Here is a 26,108-nt window from a genome sequence, read left to right as displayed (position 1 = left end):
TAAAAGGAAAACAATTTCTGCTTATCTTCCCCCCCCCCCATGTTATCACCACTTGTCAGAGTGTCTGGAAATTTCATTTTATTAATTGTGACGAAGTACAGAGAAAGCTAATATGCTTTTAAATGAAGGGGGAGGGCGGACTTTCCCATTTCCTAGGGCGTCAGTTAGGTTTGCGCCGTCCTTGACATTAAATAAAACATGAACTTGTGTGGAAGTTGAAGAGTAACAATCGCTGTTTACCGCATATGCTAAATTCCATCTAGGAACGAGGTTGCGTGATCATCGCTTAGAGACGTAGAGAGTTGTTCAGCATTAGAAAACTAATAGATTCAACATAAAGTGGGTCCTTGATATAAAGCGAGAGACGGGGCACAGTTTCAGTACCCACGTTATAAGCTACAGCACTGTAAATGAAACTGACGTATATCTAATTTTGGATCCCCTGTTATAATGTACACAGAATTTATGCAGTGACCAAAATACGCATATGAAATTTAAGGTACATTTCAGACAAAGGTGCAGCAGATAAAGGGGAAGGGGAGGGGTGCTCTTTAAATTTTTCTGTTTGCACAAAACAATCCAAAGGTTAGATAAACCAGAAACGTACAGTCTCTTTATAACGGACTGTGTACTTTGCCCTCTGCACCTTAACACCTCTGCAAGGAATGTCGCTATGCACGTATGTAGTCTAATATAAAAAAGTTGTCCCTGTGCCTAATTAATTAAGCAGAATGCCAAGAAGACATATGGGAGAGTGCAAGTGTAGCTCCAGCATTCTTGACCTCGGTATTAGATGGAAGTGAGTCGTTAGCTTCACGCCCAGATCGCCTTACCCCCAGGGATGGAGGCCCCGAGACCCATTGCATAGTAGGCTGGGTGGGCACCAGAGCCGGTCTGGACGCTGTGGAGAACAGAAAAAACTTGCCCCTCTCAGGAATCAAATCCCGGCTTTCCTGTCCGTAGCCTGTCGCTGTATCGACTGAGCTATCCCGACTCCCTGTACTTACTTCCTTACTTACTCATGGAGATGAGCCCTTCTGGAGGAGCCGCCAATTCTGCAGCTACTCAAGGATTTCCCAGCATTTGATGGAGCCTGGAGGTTCATTACCGTGTTCACAAGAGCCCTCCACTGGTCCCTATCCTGAGCCATCCTATCTCTCTAAGATCCATTTTAATATTGTCCACCCACCTACGCCTTGGTCTTCCCAGTGGTCGCTTTCCTTCTGGCTTTCCCACAAATATCCTATACGCATTCCTCGTCCCCCCCATTTGTGCTACATACCCTGCCCACCTCATCCTCCTTGACTTGATCATTCTAATTATACTTGGAGAAGAGTACAAGTTATGAAGCTCCTCATTGTGCAGTTTTCTCTAATCTCCTGTCATTTCATTTCTCTTCGGTTCAAATACTCTCATCAACACCCTGTTCTCAAACACCCTCAGTCTATGTTCCTCCCTTAATGTTAGAGACCAAGGTTCACACCCATACAGAACCACAGGCAAAATTATAGTTTTGTATATTCAAATTTTTATGTTTTTAGACAGCAGACGAGAAGACAGAAGGTTCTGGAGTGAATGGTAGCAAGCATTACCCGAGTTCAATCTCCTCTTAATTTCCTCCTGAATCAGATTTCGGTCTGCTATCGTTGTTCCCAAATATCGGAACTGTGTCACATTTTCAAAACATCTGTTTCTTATCTTTATGTCATGATTTTGCCCTGAATTTTGGTGACGAGACAGAAACATATACTTAGTTTTCTCTGTGTTTACTTCTAGACCAACCTCTTTACTTGCGTCAATTAAAGCTTGTGTGTTTTTCTTTATGGTATCTACATTATCACCCAGTAGATTCAAATTATCGGCATATGCCAACAGCTGATGTGTCCCGTTTAATTTCAGTCCCACCTGATTGCCCTGGACCTTCCTAACGGCATATTCTAAAGCAAAGTTGAAAAGGAGTGGCGATAAAGCATTTCCTTGTTTTAGACCATTCTGGATAGGAAATTTATCAGACAAATATTTACGTACACGGACTTTACTGTACGTTTCGTTTAAACACATTTTAATCAACCTAACTAGTTTCATTGGTATCCCAAACTCTATCAGAATATTGTACAATACTTCTCTCCTAACTGAATCACGGGCTTTCTCGAAGTCTATGAATAGCTGATGTACTGTCTCATCGTACTCCCATTTTTTCTCCAATATCTGACGAATGCAAAAATTCTGATCAGTAGTTGATCTGTTACGTCGAAACCCACACTGATGATCCCCAATAATTTCATCTATATATGGACTTAACCTTGAAAGAAGAAGAATATTGGACAAAATTTTATATGAAGTTGATAGCAGTCATATCCCCCGATAATTACTACAGTCAGTTTTATCACCCTTCTTGTGAACTGGTACAATAATAGACTCCTTTCACTAATCAGGCAATTTTTCTTTATGCCAAATAGAAGTAATTAGATTGTGGATCTTAGAACGTAATATTTCGCCTCCTGCTTGAATAAGTTCTGCCGACTCCCTATACAGTATTACGTGTATATCGTAATTGAAATATTTCAAAGAAATTTTTGCTACATGAAACACGTGTAAACCTACTGGGAGATATGATCATAGCCGCGGCACATCCGCGTTGGTGTTGAAACGTGGATCAGTATAACGATGGCCTATTGTACCTGTACTTCAGCATTTATAAACCGGTGGGAAATGCAGACATATTTACGAGGGGCTTTCCTTCCGTAAGTTGCCAACACAAATTATGACGTACCCTGTTCGTAGATTTGGTAGACTTTCTTGTCTTTCTTCTGTTCATTTTCATTCTTTCGGTTTCTCTCTTTCTTGCATTTTTACTTCCCATCTTTCTCCTTTTTCTAGGAAGTCTGCCAAAATTTCTGTCGAGGAAAATGTGATGGCAATGAAGGTTCGTTATATTTCATCACGGTGTAGTTCGGGATTGGAGGCAAAAAACTGGAGAGGAAGCGGCTGTACCCATTTATGTATTACCCCAACATCCAGCAGAAAAGACTTAGGAAAACGACGCAAAAACCTTCCAAACATCTGACGTTTGGCCTTTACTACAAACATTGTGCTTCCGAAGCACAAACGATACATATTACTTGTATATCCTCGGCCAACTTCATTATTGGGACATAACAGAAAAAAATACCTTCGAAAGTGAACACTATATTACCATGCGGAGAATCATCTTCAATAACTTTTTTCCAATTGCGGCTGACTTTTATTATATCTGTACATGTAATCTGTTAGCTTGACGTATGATTGCCTGTATAGGAGATTGAAACATTGCAAAGTCTCTTTCTTCCTTCACAGAGAGCAAGAAAATGTGAAGATACAACAAAGTCCCAAGTTGAATACGAATCCACAATACCAGTTTTTAGTAGTCCTAGTAATTGAATTTGCCACTAAATTATTCAGATAGTAATCAATAATATTTCAGAATAAGTTACAAAGCGAATATGTTTGTGATTGAAATTAGCTCTTTCTAACGGACCGAAGACAGTAGGTGTCTCCCACCCCTTCTGCGGACGGGAACAGTTTCCGAAACGTTGTGTTCTTTAATGCTCTTTGGAATACGGGGCGATGGACAAAGTCCAAAAACCCAGTAATTCAGAATTTTTTCCAACTTCTTCCGTTAACAGCGTAGACTAAGACTTCCCCCCCCCCCAAAAAAAACGGGTCAGGCCTACTAACAGCTTTCTGTGGCTTAAAATATTTCTGAACGGTTTCTTTACCTTTAAAAATATGCGGTTAACCTTGTCGAAAAAGCTTACGAAAAGTTCTCACTGAACATTATCTGTATTTTTCGAATGAATTTTGTTCTAATTACGTATTTCGTTCCTAGATCATGTCTGTTACAACAACAAGGATAAGTCGCCCTGTAAATATGAGAGTTTCTAACTTATTAAATCCTACATGATAAAAAAATAAAAAAAATAATTGCTGACGTAGAGCTGCAATATATTTCAGTCCGTTCAATCCATTCACATCAATTGCAAATAACAGCGAGCACTGTAGAAAGATTCTGGAGGAACTCGTGAGTGATCTTGTGGTACTTATTATTTACATATTATGTTATGTTATGTTATTTGTTACTGTCTTCACGATTAGACGATCTTTGTGTGATCACTCAGAATATGACAGCTATTTCTATTTTTCGAAGGACCATACACACTACTAGAGTCAATTTTATCGACCACACAACATATTTTTTTATTATTATTACACTACATGTTTCGACCTCAAGAGGTCATCCTCAGGTGTACGAACACAGCTGTATAATTACACGCAATCACATTCGTCTTATCACTATCCACACTATCCACATTCTCATACTTAGCTTGACTAATAATTCTGGCAAATGTACATTTTTCTTACATTTACTGACATTTGTGATGACGGGAACAGAGCTTCTGGTTCATACTATGGTCTTCTGGATTATAACATCATGTAGTCTGGTAGGTATGTACCAATGTTTCGCAGAAACATACAGGAATTTCTTCCCTGAAGATGAATACAGTATATTCCACGGAAACAGTGGTGCCAACCTACAAGACGAGGATAAGATCTAAAAGTTTGTGATGATGGTAAATTGTTACAATTAATATGTTGCTGGACATTATCCATCATCTTGTCTGTTCTTAAAAAACCGTCTAGTTCTATCAAAAACACAACGTTTCGGGAACTGGAATCTCTCCCCGTCTTCAGGTAAAACCTACTCAGTTGGGTCCAATAGACAGAGCTAGCCCTTATCTCCGGACGAACCCTTTCTGAAACTGGCATAGTTGTCCGGAGATAAGGGCTAGCTCTGTCTATTGGACCCAACTGAGTAGGTTTTACCTGAAGACGGGGACAGATTCCAGTTCCCGAAACGTTGTGTTTTTGATAGAAACTAGACGGTTTTTTAAGAACAGACAAGATGATGGATAATGTCCAGTAACATATTACTCGTAATTGTTACAAGACGAGGAAATGTCATAACTCAGAAGACCACAATATTACCTTCACGGCAGTGAAAAATTCAAATTTTGTAACATACACAATAAATACTTTATTTCAGAACAGAATACTAGCCCATGCACATCTCAGTGTCATGGCGTTCTGCTCCCCTCACGCACAGTTTCAAGTGGCTTTTTATTGCGTTTCAGCTGTTTATTGAATTTGAGGAAAAGCGATTTGGCCTATATTAATGTACTACATTTTATATTACACAAATTTACCAAGGAAAATACGTGGAAAATCTATCAGGACAATAAATCCGTGTTGAAGATTCGAACCCGGTTAACTCCCAAATGTGAGTCAGTTGCATTACCACTAGACATACTTCCTCAATCCCGATTAATGAGCCATCAGCTTGAGGTCAAGGACGCAATGAGCGATCAATGTTACCTAGGGTTACAGAAGCTGATTCTGTGTCCGGTAAAGCATTGCAGTAATGTCACATCATGTAGGAGCATTGAAAGCTTGCCTAGATTTACTTACTGAGGCTCCATTTTGTGTTACTACACAATCTTCGCACACATTGTACTTACATGATGTTTCAAATGTAGCTTTACCGCTCTGAGAGAATGTACACATTTATTAATGAGTGGTAAATAAAAATCAAATATATTGAAATGTAGACAAACACAAAGTTCTGTCTCGTTTGTCAGAGTCGCAGTTCGATGTGACTTTCAGACGTAGTAGGACAAATATCCCACTTATAATGAATTTCGTCCCAGGTGTTACGTCTGGCATGACTTCTGCAACTGCGCCTGTAATTCTTGCCTGTGGATCATCAGCATTTGCACGTAAAGCCGGAAAGTACAAATTATTCTTAACAAATGCCCATAAGAATTAAAGCGGGGAATCGAGATACCCATAATATTGGACGGGATCTAACATCACTACATTCCTATGTACTTGTATTATGTAAGATTTGAGGCTTTCACGGCGGTGACTATGAAGAAAGCAGTCTGCTTTTACCGTTCTCACGGTCTTGTCGCTTGCAGATTTCTTATACTTTTTCTTCTACCCTGAAGATGGAGGCGATACGTTCCTCCGAAACGTCGGTTAACACCACTTATACACGGTGCCAAATCCCAGAAGACTGCTTTCTTCATACTTGTATTATGTTTTCATTTACCGTTTATTGTTAAATGTATATATATCCTTCCAATTTTGTAAAGCGATTTTTAAAACACCATTGTGTCCGCCTCTTTCATTCCTAAACTGATTTCCGTGTAAACTGCTGTTGGATGGGGTCTAAAGTAGCTGATTTATTTCAGGAAGGTGTCAGTAGCTCGGACTATACTCGTACAGCGTCAAATGTTTGGATGATTAATGAATTATGAATTTAAAAATGTGAGGAATAAATTGGTCGTAATGGTCATGACCTAGTTCGAGGTAGGATACTCCACGTTATATGTGACTGTATTTTAATGCACTCCGTTAATTCAGACCAATTTCAGTTAATGGCATTCATTTTAACACAAATTGTTTGTTGGCCTATTGAGAGAGCAAGAGATGATGGATAGCAGGATATTGTGTGGTTGACATAAGAGGCATATAAGACGAGAAAGGGAAGTTGTATAAGATTTATGCGATTTAAACCCCTATGAATGTTGTTTTAACATAATTGTTACACATATCAAAGGGTAGCTATATTATCCCTACATTAGCCTGGAGGGACTGAGGAAGACCACAAAATGACGAAACTTTGTGTTAAGAAAGTAAGACAAAAAATGGGAGCATATCAAAGGAGACTTCTGAAGTCAACGTTATGACTTAAATGAGGGAAAAGCGAGACGTAAGGATATAAGATAGCATGTAGAAATTTAAATCAGACACTACCAGAGAAACTTGAAAGAAAATGAAGAAAAGTTGACCCCTGAATGTTTAAGCCTATCATGTCAAGCATATTCTTAAGTCCTACAGCAAGACATGATCTAGGTCGACCTGGGAGGAGATGGAAGGAATAGTTCAATTAGCCTTCGAACGGAACGTTGGCCCTATCCTTGATACTGCAGAAGAAGATGTGAAGTAGGTGCTATAAAGGATTGATACTTATCAAAATCAAATTCTTACGGTCAATGTTTAATGTAGATTTTCATTATCCAATACCATCTACGCCTTTTGACTTGTTAGTGAGATGTAACATGGTATCGGATGGATATGACCTCCCCCATTTTGCATTTAATTTAAGCACTATGTTCAAAGTAGCTAATTTACAACCTTCAGACATTCACTTGTATTGAAAATCAGTGCTTCTTGTTCTTTTGTTTTGGATGGGAAAATATCGTAGTGATAGCCATGTAAATATTGTTTCGTCTGGATATTATTGTCATGTCACGTTGCTAGACCGGAAGTACGTCATTCCCAACAGACTGATGAGTGGGACAAAACTTCTCATTCTGTTGTAAGGTGGTGACATTCATATGACCGAGTTCAATGCTGTCCATGATTCACTTTGGTTAGAACGTGCATGTTACTCAACTCTTAGTATCTCGTTTGACTTGATAAGGTGTTACGATGGTGATAAGAGACCTTCGGACTACAAGAAGGCCCCACATTGGCAAATGGCTTTTGTATTATGCATGGGAGCCGGCGAAGGCCAATATTAGTAGTACGTAAAAATGAAACGTACTAACAAAAGTACGTACTCCTATCCTGAACACTCCAGATCAATTTGTAAAAATTGTCCTAAGCGGCTTAAACTTAAGTTTATAAACAAATTTTCTGATTGCCTCCTGGAAAAATCCTAGCGGTGCCTGTGGTGTTCTGAATCATTATTGTCATAATCATTATCAATATGCCTTTCTTTCTGGCAGAATACAACATTTAAAAATCAGAAGTATATATAAACATAACAACTTATGGATGTCAACGTTTCTTTATTGGATATTTTAAAGCATATTTTATAACAGAAAATTAAAAAAAATTAACCCCCCCCCATTTGCCACAACACAAAAAAAAGTGAGGCTAACCCTCTAACAGGCCTTGGAGGCCCATAGATATTTTCTAGACATTCGGCTCACAGATAACGGAGAGATTATCAGCCTTAAGCACCGGCTGCCCTTTACTCCCCAGAAGATTTCTGGTAGTCATTTCTCTTAGAGGCTAAGCCGACCCCAGGGCCATAGTGCGGCTGGAAGGATTAGGTCAATTGAAAAATCCAGTAACCTCATAGGGAGTTGAACCCGCTCTCTTCTGGCTTGTAGCATAATGCCTCAACAAACTACGCTACCGCTAGTCCCTTGTCAGTTCAGTTTAGTTTAGAATTCTTAAACGTTTGTGTATCAAGTCCGTCAATGATGCAACAATCATTAAAATATTCACCATTCAACACTAACACAACATGTTTCGGCCATAGATGGCCATCCTCAGGTGTTTCAATGCGCCCAGACTGTTACACTGCTTTGATGCGCGCTAAAATTGCACGTTGCAGTTCACTTAAAAGTAAAAAAGTAAGTAAAGGTATCCCTGTAACAGGCCGTGGAGGCCCATAGGGTTGTGAGATTTTGTACGTGGTGGCGTCGAAATAGTCACTTGGTTCCACAAAGTATTGACCCAAGTGACATAATCTTAGATAACCTAAGGCCTCACATTCACACAGAATATGTGTGGCTGTTTCATTTTCTTATTGACACCTCTCACAAGTGGAACTATCACTTAGTCCCAGTTGAAGAGGTGTCCTTTAAGGTGACAGTGTCCTGTAAGTAGTCCCACCACCCATCGTAGCTGGTTCCTGTTTAACTTCAACAGTTCCTTCGGAACATGAAACTTCTTGAACGCTTTTTTAACCAAACGTCCAGTCCAAAATTTTCGGATGTGCGTGATTGCATGCCTTAGCAGTTAATCCCCAAATCTGCAGACGGCATTCTCTACAATTTGGTGACGTGACATTCCTTTGTGATAAGGGACCCACTGATTATTATTAGGGTTATTAATTGAAGTTATTAATTATGTTGTCTGAAATACGGCAGAAAACAGCCCCAAGATCTATAATTTTTCAGAAGTGACATGTTCGGAGAAGAACAACTTTCTGAATTTCAATGGCGAGTCTCTGCTTTAGACCTAAATCCCAATTTGGTACATTGGCAATAAGGCTCGTGGGTGCAGTATTACAGCCTCCGTGATTAATACTGTTATTAATATGGACGTGCTTAAATTTATATCCACAAAATTGTCTGGTTAAATATAATCTACAGGTTAATTAGTTAAACATAAGTTTATCACAATTAATACTACTGCTACATCCTATATTCATCGTCTTCCTGACTGGTAGAATATTTCCTGCAATAGAAATAGTTTAAGGTTAAGATGTGAGTAAGTACCACATATCTCCGCGTAATGTCACAGAGATGAGAGGCAAAATATAAGGAACAGTGGCCAGCTGGTTCATTGCACTGGAAACATGGCGCATTAACATGTGGAACAGATATGACTTGCTCGCCACTCAAATGAACTTTCCACTAACCTTTGTTCTTCGTGTCTGTCGACGTCATATCAGCAAGCAGAGAGTAATCATACGTTAGGTCCAAATGAATCACACGACAGAGGCCCGACTGTTGTTTAATGCCAAGTTAAGACTTCTGACAGGACGAGAAATTCAAATCATCATCTTACGGGAATATTCTGCCGTGTGACGTCTCAGTTCCTGAATTGCAAGGATTTTTTTTTTTCAGAGAAATGGCCGCACGTTCTGTGGCAAATACTGCTTTCTACTGCACGAACACTTCATCGAGGACTCGGATCCCGACCGAGGAATTTGTGCTCTGCGATTTTTAGTCTACTTTCCTTGTTCTGAAAAGGGAAAACTAGACTTATGCGATCACCTTGCTGTCTGTGTATCCCCTCCATTAATTTTTGAATACCTGAACCAATCTTTATAAAACCTGGTTTCTTTATCGTGGCACCTGAGCCAATCTCAGCAGCGTAATTCATGATTCCCTCACAACAGTCTGTGTGTCTCTATGTGTATTCCCTACCGTTGTTAGGCAACGGCTAGTTAAAATCGTTACCGTTGCAACGAACACAAGGGCAATCATAGAAGAATTTTTGGACTAGTCGTTTTGTATGCGGTCCGTGTCGTACGAAAGGAAAATAGACGATTAGTTCTTCCCAGAACTTCTTGTTCTATCTGTATTGTCCTATGTAAGGAGTGGCTGTGTGACTGACCGGTCCTCTGCCAAGGAAAACTACCACATGTCTATAATTAAGTAGGATACAATTTTTATCACTTGCTATGTAACCCAGTGTACCCCATTGAAAGTCAATCGACGTTTCAGTGGAACATGTCGCCCCCGCGACTGTTTTCTGCATGCTTCATGCTACTTCCTTATTTGGCTTACTTTTCAACCCCGAAGATGGAAGCAGCACGTTCCTCCGAAACAACGGTTAAACTTCAACGGACTGCATGCCGTTGTGTCCCATAAAGTAGAACTGTTCATAACCACCTCTTTGAAAACGTCAAATCCTACAGAACAGGTTATAAGATTCCGAAACCCAGGGGAAGAAAGCTATGTGCCGCACTGGTGACGCGCGATACACGTAAGAGTAAGATAAAAATTGTCTCTGTACTTAATTGAACATCACTGCATATTGTATGCTTCGTTTCGACATTACATGGGCAGTTATGTGGTCAGATTCATTTCAGGTTGCATAACCCTCGGGGAAATAAACAGCATTGGTCATTGGATAGGGGCGTGGTCGGCCTCAAGAGTCAGTCTGGAAGCTCTTAGCCCTGACGGGAAATTAACCACAGCTCCTAAGTCCCTAAGTGGGCCGCGTCATAGCTCAAGCGGTTAGTCGCTGGCTTTCCACTGCGGCGGCCCGGGTTCGATCCCGGGTCTGGTCAAGTGGGATTTGTGGTGGACAAAGTGGCGCTGGGGCAGGTTTGCTCAGAGTACTTCGGTTTCCCCTGCCAATCTTCATTCCGCCAATTGCTCCACAATCACCCTTACCTATTATCTGGGGCTGGTACAATAGGCCAGAAGTGACCGCAGTACAAGGGATTTGGTCCCGCCCCACTAGCATTAAAAAAAATTAAGTCCCTAAGTCGTCCATCCCGTAGCAGGCTACTATACCGAATGGACTGTCACGTTTCTCCTTTTTATATGGTAACTCCGTGGCCTGTAGACAATACTTGAGTGTTTCCGTAATTAATTATGCATCACTAGAAGAACTCAGTGTACAGAGTGAACCAGACACGTGGAAAATACGCATATTCTGAGGGCATGCTACGGAGCGCAATGTCGTTTTACACGTCGATGGGTACAAATTAAGCCCCCCCCCCCAGCTGAAGTCAACTCCTACAGTCTAATGAGAGTTCTTAATTGTCTCATGTTTCATCTGAAAGAGATCAACGGATCTCAGTTAAATTTTTTTATGAATATAATTTGCAGAGAATATTTCTATGGCGATAAAGCGAGCGGAGCAAGAAACTTACTATTTATCTTCGCATAATACCGAGTTTAGTATATATGTATATATTTTTTTAATTGACTTTAGTCCGCAAGCGAACTATACCGACCGAGCGACCGTCGCTTGTGGGCGAAGTTAGTGCCAATTTTAGAGGATAGAAATTGTCGCGTGGTCAACACAACGAGTCTCCACAGCAGTTAATTTCGGTTTCCTAGACCGGAGCCGCTATTTCCTTCAAATAGCTCCTGAATTATCTCACGAGGCTGAGTGGACCCCGTTCCAGTCCCACTACTTCGAACCCGGAACTCTGGATCTGTAGCCAGGAACTCTGACCACTAGACCACAGAGGCGGTATGTGTATATACATATACAAAAATTATACATAGAGAAGGTTCCAGAATAATGATACCACATTTCTTTTTTGCCTTAACTTTTAATTTAGAGGAAGTCAGTAACGAAAGCTACAACAGCAAGCAAAAATACTAGTACAGAAACGTCAAGTTTTTCTTATTTGAGAAGATCAAATTGTCCGCCATGAGCTCCAAACCACGATCTGCAACGCCGATCAACTAAGGTTCAGTCGCGGTAACAATGTTGTAAAATTATTCTGGGGCATTTTTGTTAATAATTTATTTGAAATATTTTAGATATGGTGCGCCTTTAGTAACATACAAATTAAGTTTTTTATGCTTTTACGCAATGTAATATCTGAGGAGGTGTATATATATTTGTCAACTCCATTTTCTATGAACGCATTTTATCTAATCAGTGTCGCAAAATCAGTAATTTTGTATGTATTCTGGGTGCTCGAAACGTGTGAGAACGCAGGCTTCCTTGACATAATAAGATCTTCTGTCTAGTCTCGTTACTTAGCAACCAATCTTGCAGATACCAAGATGAGACACCAAGGCGTCTCGTGCACCAATTATCCAATTGCTTCGTGTCTTTCGTATGTGCTCTTGACCTTCTGGGGCAGTTAATCGACGCAGGCGAAGCTTCATTTTGCTTGTGCTCGAGCTGACTTGACATGCACTCGTACGTTACGAGTGCTTATTAATGTCCTTGTGGATTAGCTAGTAACTGAAATAACTCCATGGTGTATAGTCCTCATTTAGAAGCTAATAGTCGTTCATTTATACATCATTCACCATTCACCAATGGCTCTACAGCCCTTTGTTGGGCCCTGGCCTCTTTTTTAGTTTCGCAATCCTATACACAGTGGGTAGGCCTCCTTGCCCGTCGCAAGGCAAACACCTACAACCAGTATAGCACAAACACAGAATAAAGACACACAGACATCCATGCCTCGAGTGGGATTCGAACCCACGACTCAAGTGTTCAGGGAGAATACACTTCATGCCTCAGATCACGTGGACACAGTGATCTGCTGATGAACGTTCAGCTATTAAAAAATTCGCGCTCTTCGTTTTTATTTCGATGGGAGGGGGACTACACAGGGGTACAGATCCTGCTGCCACCGTGTAAAATTAACTGTTACTTTCCTACCTTGATGCTACATTTAACTGGGGCAACATATGCTAGTTTGTATTTCGTGTATTTCTTACAAAGGAGCGAACAGGCCTCAAAATGCATAAATTGATGACATATAATGTGTTCCGACGACAAGTACAATATATGTGTGAACCTAAGTGCCTACAGTCGGAGAAGTTCATGGAGGTAGGCCTAGGCCCACTGGGGCTGTAGTGCCAAGGAGAAAAGAAAAGCGCCTAGAGTTGTTAAATAAATAAGCAACAAAAATTCATCTTAAACTGCCGTGCAGAGTTTTCTGCATAGACAAACTAGTATATAATAAAAGAGTATATGGTGAACAAGAACCGATGAATCAAATAGGAAAATAATGCCAAAACAGTATTTTTTTTAAGAAACTACTGAATGGTGTCGTATGTAAGCAGATAATTCTCGTTTCTGCCATATGACGGCAGCACAAGCTTGACGGCCGTGTGAAACTGAAGTAAATAACGCAGCAAGGCAGTCCCGGCGAGCCAGCGAGTATGCCGTCATTAATTGCAAAGGTAGAATGCCACTGACGCCACTGACGCACAGAACAACGAAGGAATCGTAGTATTAGCTTCAACAGAAGATGGCTTACCATTCGACCATGACTTGGAATACTATGATCATTATATTTAATGTACACTATCAAGATCAGTATAAGTGCAGGTCTTTCATAAAATACCGGTCGATTTCGTTCCTCTGAGTGAAGTCCGCCAAGCATAGTTCGGACAACCACGGCCTCGTTCGCATTCTGGCGAAGAATAGCAGCTACTTCTCTAATATCTGGATAAGGGTTACCCGAGCCCCTGGGGCCTAAGTACTCGGAATGTCTTAATAGCAACATGGCCTTTGAGGCCCAGTGGGCAGCACAAAAAAAAACGGGCATGTGAGTAGACTTGGTTCTTGTAATTCGGGTCAGGGGTCCAGGTGAATCCAGGCACCAGAGGCGGGATCATCAGAGCAGGGCTCCATAAACGACGGTTGCGGGCAGGGGCGGGCAGTTCAGCGACTATGTCACATGCAGGACTTTACTCCGTGGAAATAATTTCGGACTCACGGATAAAAAACCAGAAGAAAAAAAACAACAATTCATTTCCCCCAACATAACAATGAAATAATCAGTGAGTATAGCAGAAATTTGGGTGATGTTAATCCCATTCTAGCGAAGCAATAAGAATACGAATATGTAATGTCAATTTTAACTCTCAGACTGATTGTAAAGAGTGTTGTGTATGCAGTTTAAGGTTTGGAGGCGTAGAATAAAATAGTGTTTCTTGATGGTAAAGTAATCTGATTTTTTCGTCTGTTATAGTCAAAATCCAAACGCTATCATTGTTTGCATGTTTTTTTAAAATTGGTTTGTGTGTATGTATGTTGTAAGGCGATGGAGGCGAAAAGTAGTATTTAATCTCTCTGGTTTGAGGAGGGTCCTGAATAAATGCAGACCTTGGTATGATGCATCCTTCGAAATTATGGAAGTACATTCGCGTGACAGCAAAGATTTCAACTACAAGCAAAAGAGGCATAGAGCGGTTGATCTGTAATGAATATGTAGAGAAATTGTGAGTTGTAGTCGTTTCACGTAATAAATGAGAAGGATTTTACTTACCGACATAACCCCTCAAAGTCTGATATCTTTTGATGTATGAGTCAGGAATTTGAGCAGAAAAACAAACTCGTTTGGAAATAGTTATAGATAGAGTACCACAAATTGTTTGAAACTAATTTTGAAACATTGTTTTGTACCTTTCCAACACCCGATCACGAAATCGAAGATGGTATGAATTCTGGAGAATAATGTGGCGATTGCGTATATCAGGGCTGTATTTGATATGCTTGTTGCATGCAACGGAAATTTTTCCGTCTTGTATAAAAAGAAAAAATATATATATATCATAGCCACTGTGGTTGTGTTTTGAACTGGCCATTCTCAGCAGAATGTGTAGTGGATCTGGTCAGGTTCATGAAGTTTGATAACAATTTTAGTGTGTGCATAGGTTAGAAGCTTTAGTTATAGTGCACCATGCTGCCTGTCTGCTGGAATTAATGTCCCACTACAAAGCCCAAAGGTCAGGTATAAAAACTTGGTCTGTACTATATGGTCCAAATAATTAGCAGACATTGATATAGAAAGCTAATATCTTTGTCACAGACATTGTTTTTACTGAATAAACTGTAGTTTCTGCACCAATACCATGGTTATGGATAAAAATGAAGTTGAAGGTGAAGGTTTTGCCTTATTCCTCAACATTCCATGCTCATCTGGCCTGCATCTTTCAAATGGCTGCTCCAAGAAACTCAAAATCTGTAAAGCAAATAAATGTTTCATGCAAGAAGGTCTACTTCCAATGTTGTGTTGAGCAATACCACATGTTCAGGTAGAGAGAAAATGAGTTAACCACCTGTAATAATTTCAAGAATGAATAAATGAAAGTGTGACCTGGGAATATGTTTATAGTATAGTGATCATTCACTTGTGCATCTTTAGCCTAGTGTTTTGATATAGTTACATTATTTATCAACAGACACATATACTTGTGTTGCTACATTTTTCTAAGACCTATGTATATTGTTACACTTATCTGTCTATGAATATTGTAAAATGTTAGGATATGTTAGGTTATCTTAATACATTTGATTTCATTTGTGGTTTTTGGCATAGTAAAGTAATGAAACACATTTTGAGAAAAATGTAATGACAGATACTGTTGTACAGGTGTATGGTAATGAGGCCCATAAAGGTAAATTTGTCCCTGCACTTAACTAATTAAGCACTACACCATGAAGGTATATGGGGGGTGGACATACTCGTATGTATAGATCCGTATTTTCTTGACCTTGACACTAGCTAGAGGTGAGTGGTCAACTTCACACCTCTGCTCTTTACCCCTGGGGAAAGAGCTCCCAATATGAATTTGTTAGGAGGCTGGGTGGACCCCAGAGCTTGTCTGGATGACATGAAGAAGAGAAAATTCTTGACCCTACCAGGACTTGAGCTCCAACCCCTCAGTCATCCAGCCCTTCGCTAGTCACTATACTGACTATGCTAGGCCCATATATGTTAATTGTATTGTTAAGTTCAGTAATGTGGGCTATCTTGACATTTATTTCTCCTTGAGACTTCTGATTTACCAGTTTCACTTAATAGCTATGCATAAAACTTTTAGGTTGGTATATCTTAGTAACAATTTTTAGTACCTATATGACAGTATTATATTTAAGCATCCTGTAACACTCTACACAATGTATGACACAAACTCCATTCTAAATGCAACAATTTATTATAGTTCTTTTTTCTTCTTTTCTTCTACACTACATGTTCGGCTGTAAATGGCCATCAGGTGTATTCTCTCACATAGCTGTTACACTGCACATACTTTAAAATTTAAAAAACACCAGCTTTCTTATTTATTCATTTCTCTGTTGTTAATAGGTCCTGATATATCAGAATCTCCTTGCTGATATTTGTCAGATATATATAAAATCTTTGTTAATTTACATACATCAATTTGATTTTTTAATTTTGGTATTTTAAAATCTTCAATTTAAATTTAAAACATTTTTACAATTTAAAATTCACAGGGATACCTGCTCTAAGTCTACAGTGCTGCAGCGGCTACTTCTTGCTTTCAGTACCGTTCAAGTATTATCTGTAATATACAAATATACGCATACAATGTCCAAAAATCCTCCCACTTAATGGCGGATTTACAAACTATTAAACTTAATAAGAACATGCGACTAGGTTCCTTTGACATTGAAAACATGTATACAAATATACCGAAAACAAATACCATAAATATAATAAACACTATATTCTAGAAAAACCATGAAATGGATAAAGAAAACCACAAAGAAATAATACATATATTAAAAACAGTATTCGAACAAAATTATTTTCAGATTGACCAAGAATACTACAAACAAACAGATGGACTAGCTATTGGAGCCCCAACATCAGCAATAATAGCAGAAACATATACACGTATACAATATATGGAACACACACAAATATATCCCATTCTAGTAAAACAACAAATAGTGGCTTGCTTTAGATATGTGGGTGACATATTAATAATATATGATGAAAAAATAATGAACATAGAACATACACTCAAAGAAATTAACGAATTGCAACCAACTATAAAATTCACCATTGAAAGAGAACAACAAGAATCTATTAACTTTCGAGATATAACAATACATCGTAATGAAGATAGCTTGCAATTTGCAATATATAGGAAACCCACGCAAACAGACATCATAATACCTAGCAGTTCATGCCATCCATTCGAGCACAAATTGTCGGGTATTAATTATCTAATAAATAGACTCTACACCTACCAAATAACAAAAAAGGAAAACAAATAGAGAAGAACACTATTAAAAACATACTACATAACGACGGATATGACACAAACATAATTAAAAGACCAAATGAGACAAAACAAAAACAAAAATCAAATGATGAACAACAACAACAAAAAACAAAGTGGGCCATATTTACATATAGTACAAAAGAAGTAAGAAAAATTACAAAACTTTTTGAAGATACACAGATAAAAGTAGCATTTCGCGCACGGATCACAATAGAAAATATACTCAGACATAAACCACAATTAGATAAATACAATAAAAGTGGCATATACCAAATGAAATGTGTAGATTGCCCATTGAAATACATTGGACAAATGGGCTGAACATTTAACACCAGATATAAGGAACATATACATGATATTAGAAATAATAATAGCAATTCCGGATACTCAAATCACATACTAAATACGGGACATGCATACGGAACAGTAACAGACGTAATGGATGTTGTAACAATGGGAAAGAAGGGTAGACATTTGAATACATTAGAGAAATACCATATATATAAAATAAATAAGAAGGGCCTACACACGAATGACAAGACACATAGAAACACACAATCCCATATTTCAAACGATACACGAGATCTATACAGACTAACGGTACCTCCCTCCCCCCACTACCCATTCCCCTCCTACACTCACCAACATAAAACACAGCGCACAATACACCAGACAGCACGCTTACTAAAGATAAACAGGGGCCTACACAGAGTAAGTACAAATAACAGCATAAAACATATAAGAATAATGTAATGAACATAAGATAGTAATACGAATATTTGTGTATTACAGATAATACCTGAACAGTGCTGAAAGCAAGAAGTAGCCGCTGCAGCACTGTAGACCTAGAGCAGGTATCCCTGTGAATTTTAAATTTAAAAAATTTTTAAAATTTAAATTGAAGATTTTAAAATACCAAAATTAAAAAAATCAAATTGACGTATGTAAATTAGCAAAGATTTTATATATATCTGACAATTATCAGCAAGGGGATTCTGATATATCAGGACCTATTAACAACACAGAAATAAACAATTAAGAAAGCTGGTGTTTTTTAAATTTTAAACTACATGCAATGTAACAGCTACGTGAGAGAATACACCTTATGATGGCCATTTACGGCCGAAACAAGTAGTAGAAAAGTATAGAAGAAAAGAAGACAAAAGAACTACAATAAATTGTTGTACTTAGGACAGAGTTTGTGTCATGCATTACCTATATGACATATTATACGAGGCCCATCAAACATGTAACTGACAGGCATAATGTTGTTCTTGTTGTACTTTGGTGTTACCTGCAGGAGGTATATTTGGTTGTAGAAATGGTTAATGTTGTGAAACTAAAAATACTGTAATAATTTGGTTGTAAAATAAAATTTACTGCAAACACCAGCTGATTATCAAATAATCATTAATATTGAAACTTTTACTGCCTCAGTTTACTGAATACAGGCTGCAGAAAATGCATGTGTAAAAATACACATAAATCTGAATGGTATACCAGAGATTTCTGGACCAGCCTCTGATTATTGCAAAACTTTGAGTTTCAGGCAGTATTTCCATATTGAAAAGTACACAGGCAGAATAGTCTGAAAACTGTCAATGCATTATTTGGGGAATAGTGTTGTGACTGGTCTCGCAGCTTGGATTTTATATCTTTTTTTTTTAATTTTGCATTCTGTGTTCTCTCCTAGGTATTTTTGATTGAACTAACTTCAGATAGCTGTCATGACATCACGAAAGAGAAGTGGGTCTGGTTCGAAAAGACAACTGAAGGAGAAAGTTGTACAGATTTATGAGTTATTCTTTAAAGTAAGCAAGGTTTTCTGATTAAAGTACTTTCATTTTTCAGTTGTATCCATTCACATTTGTAATAAAACAGAAACAGGGTGTAAATAAATACATGTTACAATGCTCTGTGCTAGATAGATGGGTTCAATCTGATCATATTTTGTTAATACACCAATGTCCAGAAATGCTTCCTTTTGGCACTAAGGGCCACAGAAGTTTCCAGTAGGATGCAAAAGTTTTAGAGGCTATTATTGTTGTTTTACATTATAAAGTTGCTCAAAATGGTGGCCGCCAACACCATTGCATGTTCTGCGTTGCCTGGCTATGTTATGCTGAACTCTTTGAAAGCTTCCCAGCATTTCCCAGATGGTTCCACCTGCTACTGCTATTCTTGCCACGAGATCATGTTGTGTGTCCACTGAAGGCTCATACACGAGGCTTTGCATGTACCCCCAGAGAAAGAAATCCAGTGGAGTGAAGTCAGGGGGGTGAGGGGGCAGGTTATTGGGCCCCCACATCTAATCCCTCCGTTGCCAAAGGTTTCATCCAAATACTCACAGACAAGATTACTGCAGTGTGCCGGGGTGCCATCATGTTGCAATCACTTTTCACAACGGACCACCAAAGGCACAAATTCCATCAGCTCGCGTAAGGTCTCTGGGAGAAATGGTAGGTAAATGTCACCAGTGAGCCACAGAGGTTAGAGGTAAGGGTGTCCTCCTCCACATTTAAGAGGCCCTAGCGTTTAAACAAAGCATTCCTGGACATTGGTGTATTAACAAAATATGATCAGATTGAACCCATCTATCTACCACAAAGCATTGTAACATATATTTCTTTACACTCTGTAGTATATAGAAAAACTCCATATATGGCCATCATATGTCTCAGTGTAGTGTTTGTCATTATTTCATATATATATATATGGAAAAGGCAATAAACACAAAATTCCCTGGCTTACAAATTGATGATAACACATATCGATGAGTTGGTTCCAAAGCTAAGTGGTGCATGTTATGCAGTTACATCTGTGTTGTATATCTGCAACACTGACACTCTAAAATAAATTTATTTTGCATACTTACACTCATAATGTGTATATATTAACAGTCTTCAAGTGCATACAATCCCATCTACCACTTCTACACTACATGTTTCGGCAGTATGCTGCCATCTTCAGGTGTATCGATCCGTTAACCATTTCACTGCTTGCCTTTATATGTCCATTTACAAATAATATTAAATTTTAATATGTCCTTATATAATAATAAAGTTTATGTATTTAAAACTTGTTAAAAGCTATTATCTCATACGTCATATTTTTAAAATTCCTGTGTATTATTAATCATCCACATGGGGGTCATTCTTATGCTTCTAATGTTGTGTGTATATTGTGTCTTATGATGTGTTCTACTCTTGTGGCTACGTGCGTTGTATTGTTGGATGTGTGTGTGTACTTACACTCATTAATGATGAATGGAATAGTTTTTTGCATAAGTCAGCTGACAGCAGAAAGGTATTTATATTGCAAGAGAAAATGGTTAGACCCATGATGGGTGTCAAATCCTGCAATTCTTGTAGAGATCTGTATAAGAGACTAAAGATCTTATCTCTTCCATGTGAATATATATTTTCACTAATAAACTTCATTGAATCTTTTGCATTCGTCAGATATTGGAGAAAAAATGGGATTACGATGAGACAGTACATCAGCTATTCATAGACTTCAAGAAAGCCCATGATTCAGTTAGGAGAACTATTGTACAATATTCTGATAGAGTTTGGGATACCCATGAAACTAGTTAGGTTGATTAAAATGTGTTTAAACGAAACGTATAGTAAAGTCCGTGTAGGTAAACATTTGTCTGATAAATTTCCTATCCAGAATGGTCTAAAACAAGGGGACGCTTTATCACCACTCCTTTTCAACTTTGCTTTAGAATATGCCATTAGGAAGTTCCAGGGAAACCAGGTGGGACTGAAATTAAACGGGAAACATCAGCTGTTGTCCTATGCCGATGATGTGAATCTACTGGGTGATGATGTAGATACCATAAAGAAAAACACACAAGCTTTAATTGACGCAAGTAAAGAGGTTGGTCTAGAAGTAAACACAGAGAAAACTAAGTATATGTTGCTGTCTCGTCACCAAAATGCAGGGCAATATCATGACATAAAGATAAGAAACAGATGTTTTGAAAATGTGGCACAGTTCAGATATTTTGGAAGAATGATAACAGATCGTTACCTGATTCAGGAGGAAATTAAAAGGAGATTGAACTCGGGTAATGCTTCCTATCATTCAGTTCAGAACCTTTTGTCTTCTCGTCTGCTGTCAAAAAACATAAAAATTAGAATATACAAAACTCTAATTTTACTTGTGGTTCTGTATGGGTGTGACATTAAGGGAGGAAGATAGACTGAGGGTGTTTGAGAACAGGGTGTTGAGGAGAATATTTGGACTGAACAGAGATGAAATGACAGGAGGTTGGAGAAAACTGCATATTGAGGAGCTTCATAACTTGTACTCTTCTCCAAGTATAATTAGAATGATCAAGTCAAGGAGGATGAGGTGGGCAGGGCATGTAGCACAAATGGGGGAGGCAAGGAATGCATATAGGATATTGGTGGGAAAGCCAGAAGGAAAAAGACCACTGGGAAGACCAAGGCATATGTGGGTGAACAATATTAAAATGGATCTTGGAGAGATAGGATGGGGTGGTATGGACTGGATTGATCTGGCTGAGGATAGAGACCAGTGGAGGGCTCTTGTGAACACGGTAATGGACCTTCGGGCTCCATAAAATGCTGGGAAATTCTTGAATAGCTGCAGAATTGGATGCTCCTCCAGAAGGGCTCAGCTCCATGAGTGAGTAAGTAAGTAGTTAGTTAGTTATTGGAGAGGGTGGGTTTCCNGCCGGGTATTTGAACCCGCGTATTACGAGTCATGAGGTGGGAATGTTACCTCTAGACTACGGAGGCCGCTAAGTAAGTAAGTAAGTAAAATTCTTTAAAGTCCACGCCATAGCTCAAGTGGTTAGTCGCTGGCTTCCCACCGCGGCAGCCCGGGTTTGATCCCAGGTCTGGTAAAGTGGGATTTGTGGTGGACAAAGTGGCGCTGGGGCAGGTTTTCTCCGAGTACTTCGGTTTCCCCTGCCAATCTTCATTCCATCAATTGTTCCACAATCACCTTCACCTATCATCTGGGGCTGGTACAGACGGCCAGAAGTGGGCACAGTACAAGGGACATAGTCCCACCCCACTAGCAATAAAAAAAAACTTCATTAAAAGTAACAACAGTTTCAGACCAATGCAGATGTACAGAGCGTTAACACAAGACACAAGCACTATGTTCAGAAACCAACTCTTAACCTCGCATGTTTTCAGAGAAAGCACGTATTATGCTGCAATTAAAGTTTTCAATAATCTGCCATCTGATCTCCAAAATCTTATGAATGGAAAGGCACAATTTAAAATAGTACTACAACAATAATTAAACACATAGACATTCTACTGTAGTGATGAATACTTATTTTCTAAAAAATTACTCATCCATTTAAAGGTTGTGTAAGTAGTGTAAGTTGACAGTATTGATATATATATATTTTAATAGTCCCATGTGTAACCACTATGTTTTCTTCTGTGAAAACTTTAGTTGTACTGTACATATGTTTTTTTTTATTATTTATATGACATATTCTACATCCTACAGTCATTTGACTAACTTCGAACCCAGGGAATGCAATGTAATGTAATATAATGTAATGTAAAGTCGTGTAATGTGGAATTTACCTCCTTCTGCCTCCCAGCATGCTTGCAGCACACCACAGACCCACTTTTACACTTTGTAATGGCACATTTTGCAGCAACCAGCTGCAAGAGTGAATTTTTGCTGCATAATCAGTTTGGTTAAGCTTATGCACATATATTATTTTAAACACATGAAATTTGAGAAATTTAGTCATGTGGCTGTGAATGCAGGTGCCAGTGGAAGTCCAGTTCTTTGTGCCAACCTCTAAGTATTCATCTCTAATCATGCTTGAATATCATAAATGTTTTGTTCAGTAGGCACATTCCTTGTAGATTTTTGTTTTGTCACAAACTGAACCCATGAATCATCACTTTCTGACAAGCTTTGATACATGCAGCTTTGTAAGCACTTGTCTCATGGATATTTACGAATTAACTTCTGAATGCTCTTTCTGTAAATGTTATTTCTTATGAAGGACCTCATCATTTGCTGTCAAACTGTATGCCTCATGGCAGTTCACACCCTAAGATGAAATGATCTGAGGAAGCAGAACTTTCAGGTGCTACCATATCAATCACACTGCACCGATCCATGACACTACGTTTGTTGACTGTGCATATGATTCATCATTAAATTTGGTAATGATTATAGAGAAAAGATACTATGCACTCTGTTCACAGTGTTGCCACCTTTCTTTGTTTCTCTTTGTTAACTATGGTCATGTCAGCATGCAAAATATACAAATATGTGGTGAAGAAACTCACTCATGCCATTCAACAGACACTGCTACACAGTGTAAAAGTAGCAGTGTGGTGTACTGTAAGTGCATGGCAGATTATTTCTTCAGAAGTTCTGAGTACTGCAAAACTTGTCATGCTTTGAGGTATGTTTTTTATGCCCAGTACATATGTGCTTGATCACATTATAAGCTATATCCAAAATGGACCCACACTGAAAATGTTGTTCACTAAAACTTTTACTGTGTTATATCCAAGTCATATAATGGATATATATGCTGGTATTTGTTTTTTACAGTTGGAACTTACCTCATTTTGTTACTTTTTAGGTTGGTTCTAAATTTTTGGGTATGTGTACATTATATTGAAACAACTTCTTTTTATGCTTGAAGTCACTTGGTTTTGAACAACACACTGAGAAACATGGCCAGAGCATGCAGTTTGTTGCTTGTTAACACATTGAGGACAAGTTGTTTAAATAACGCTGTGGACCAGGGTTTTTAAGCCTAGCACCCTAACTTGTGCACTGTTCACTTTAAAAATTAATATAAAATTTCCTAATTAATTTTATGAACTAAAATTTTTGGAGAACACTTACCAGAGCTCCTAGAAGTGCTTGCGCATGTGATATCTCTGGCAACATTCCCCTTTGTGAAGAGGCATCACGCAGAAGTTGGGGGGGGGGCCCTGTGGCCCCTGTCACTGTCACTTTCACTGAGGCTGGCCTCGCTGTCAGAAGACGAAGCAGTTGGCTTATATCATGATATAAGGATAATCCCTAGGCATTTTATATTGTTTGGAGTTAAGATTATGTATATTGAGGTACAGGGGTTGGACAAAATAATGAAAACACTAGAGGTACTGTACACATTTCTTTATTAATATGGTGTTGGACCACCTTTTGTCTTCAGTATAGCTGCAATCCTTGGAATGCACTCTTACAAATTTTGAACAGTCTTCAATGGAATTTTATACCATTCTTCTTGAAGAACATTTTCAAGTTTTTGTGATGCCATCATTTATGCATCTGAGCATTACTTTCACTAATCAGTGGTTCAGCAAGTGCAGCCCTACCTTGGACGTCAAATCTGTGAAGCTCACGTCGGACAGTTTTTGTGGAAACAAGGTCTTCAAGATGAATATTCAGTTCTGCTGTCACCTGTGCTACAGTAGTTGTGTGATTTTTTGAAACAATCGTTCTCAGTGCACGACGATCTCTTTCTGTCTGTGTTGATTTTCACCCACTGTTCCTATTCACTGAGGTTGTCTTCCCATAGTTTGTCTATGTCAACATAACCTTAGAAATTGTTTCTCTCAGTACACCCAATAATGTGGCATTTTCTGTCACAGATGCTCCAACTGAACACCAAAAAAATCGGACAGGTCTCTCATTTTCCAATTCCTTCATGTGGACTGTCATTCATCACACTAATGCACTGACATGAGCACTACAGAATGTAAACAAATGGAAGAATATTGAATGTTGTCAACTAAGTTCTTTCAGTGTAGCCAACACAAATTCTGTTCCTCAATTTCTTAACAGTTCCGCTATTTTGGCCACCCCTGGATTCAGATTTTAGTGCTTAATAATAATAATAATAATAATAATAATAATTCAATTCAATTCAATTCTTTATTATTTATGTGCTGAGCCAACAGCCATAAGGCCAATTATAGACTCAGCACAGTGTATGATAGAAGTAGTTACATACTGGACAAACACAATATAAAGTCAAACAATGATTAAAGGTTAATGTTGGAGGAAAACAAATTAATACATATAAATAACATACATAATAATTATAATAATTCAATTCAATTAATTCAGTTCAATTCAATTCTTAATTATTAATGTGCCAAGTCAACAGCCGCAAGGCCAATTTCAGACACAGCACAGTGCAGAAAAATGAATTACATTCTAGACAAACTTATTAAATTAACATACAAATTACAAGTAAGTACTGAGAAGAAATAATAATGAAGAAAAGTAAAAGTATAAGCAAACAAACAAATAGCTGATATGGACTGAAACAGAAATATTTAATAAAAATACTAACAGCTATATTATATTTAAAATTTGTTTGGGTAGAACTTTCCTGGCTCCGAATACGTCAACCTCCCTGCAGACAAATAATAATAATAATAATAATATCAGAATTATTATAAATCAAAATGTGAATCTTTTCAGAATATAAATAACATGTTGTGATGTTACAGGGTGAAGACCCATCATTAGGAAACCCAAATTTTTGGGATGAACTCTTTCTTCTTAAACCCAAAGTAAGTTGAAACTGCTTGTTGAATGTAATGGAAATGTATGTGATTATTTCCCTTTACCGACTTTGTACAGTGAAATTAAATTAAAACATTTTCACCTCAAAATAATTTTCATATGAAGTATTTTATACTGCTTCCCATTAACTATTGTATATAAGTATTATGAGGATAGTTAATTTAAATGTGAGAAGTCTAATTGTAAACAGAAGTTTATATCTTATCATGATCTCAC

The 26,108-nt window shown here is 38.3% G+C and overlaps 1 protein-coding gene across 6 annotated transcripts in view; it reads left to right on the top strand.

The window, feature by feature from the left end:
• Positions 1-13,626: 13,626 nt before the first annotated feature.
• The window catches only part of LOC111874972 (armadillo-like helical domain-containing protein 3), a 41,918-nt gene continuing 29,436 nt past the window's right edge, over positions 13,627-26,108 (top strand). For 2 of the 6 annotated variants that reach the window (XM_023870885.2, XM_023870888.2), the window contains exons 1-3: positions 14,070-14,222; positions 19,015-19,132; positions 25,817-25,879. In XM_023870885.2, coding sequence (XP_023726653.1) covers positions 19,049-19,132; positions 25,817-25,879 — 147 coding nt within the window. In that variant the 5' untranslated portion in view covers positions 14,070-14,222; positions 19,015-19,048. The other 4 variants (XM_033755668.1, XM_023870886.2, XM_023870887.2 and 1 more) reach the window with 4 other exon arrangements.

Source organism: Cryptotermes secundus, unplaced genomic scaffold (genome assembly GCF_002891405.2).
Source record: "Cryptotermes secundus unplaced genomic scaffold, Csec_1.0 scaffold795, whole genome shotgun sequence".
NCBI classification, from domain to species: Eukaryota; Metazoa; Arthropoda; class Insecta; order Blattodea; family Kalotermitidae; genus Cryptotermes; species Cryptotermes secundus.
This window is presented reverse-complemented; position numbering and strand designations above follow the sequence as displayed.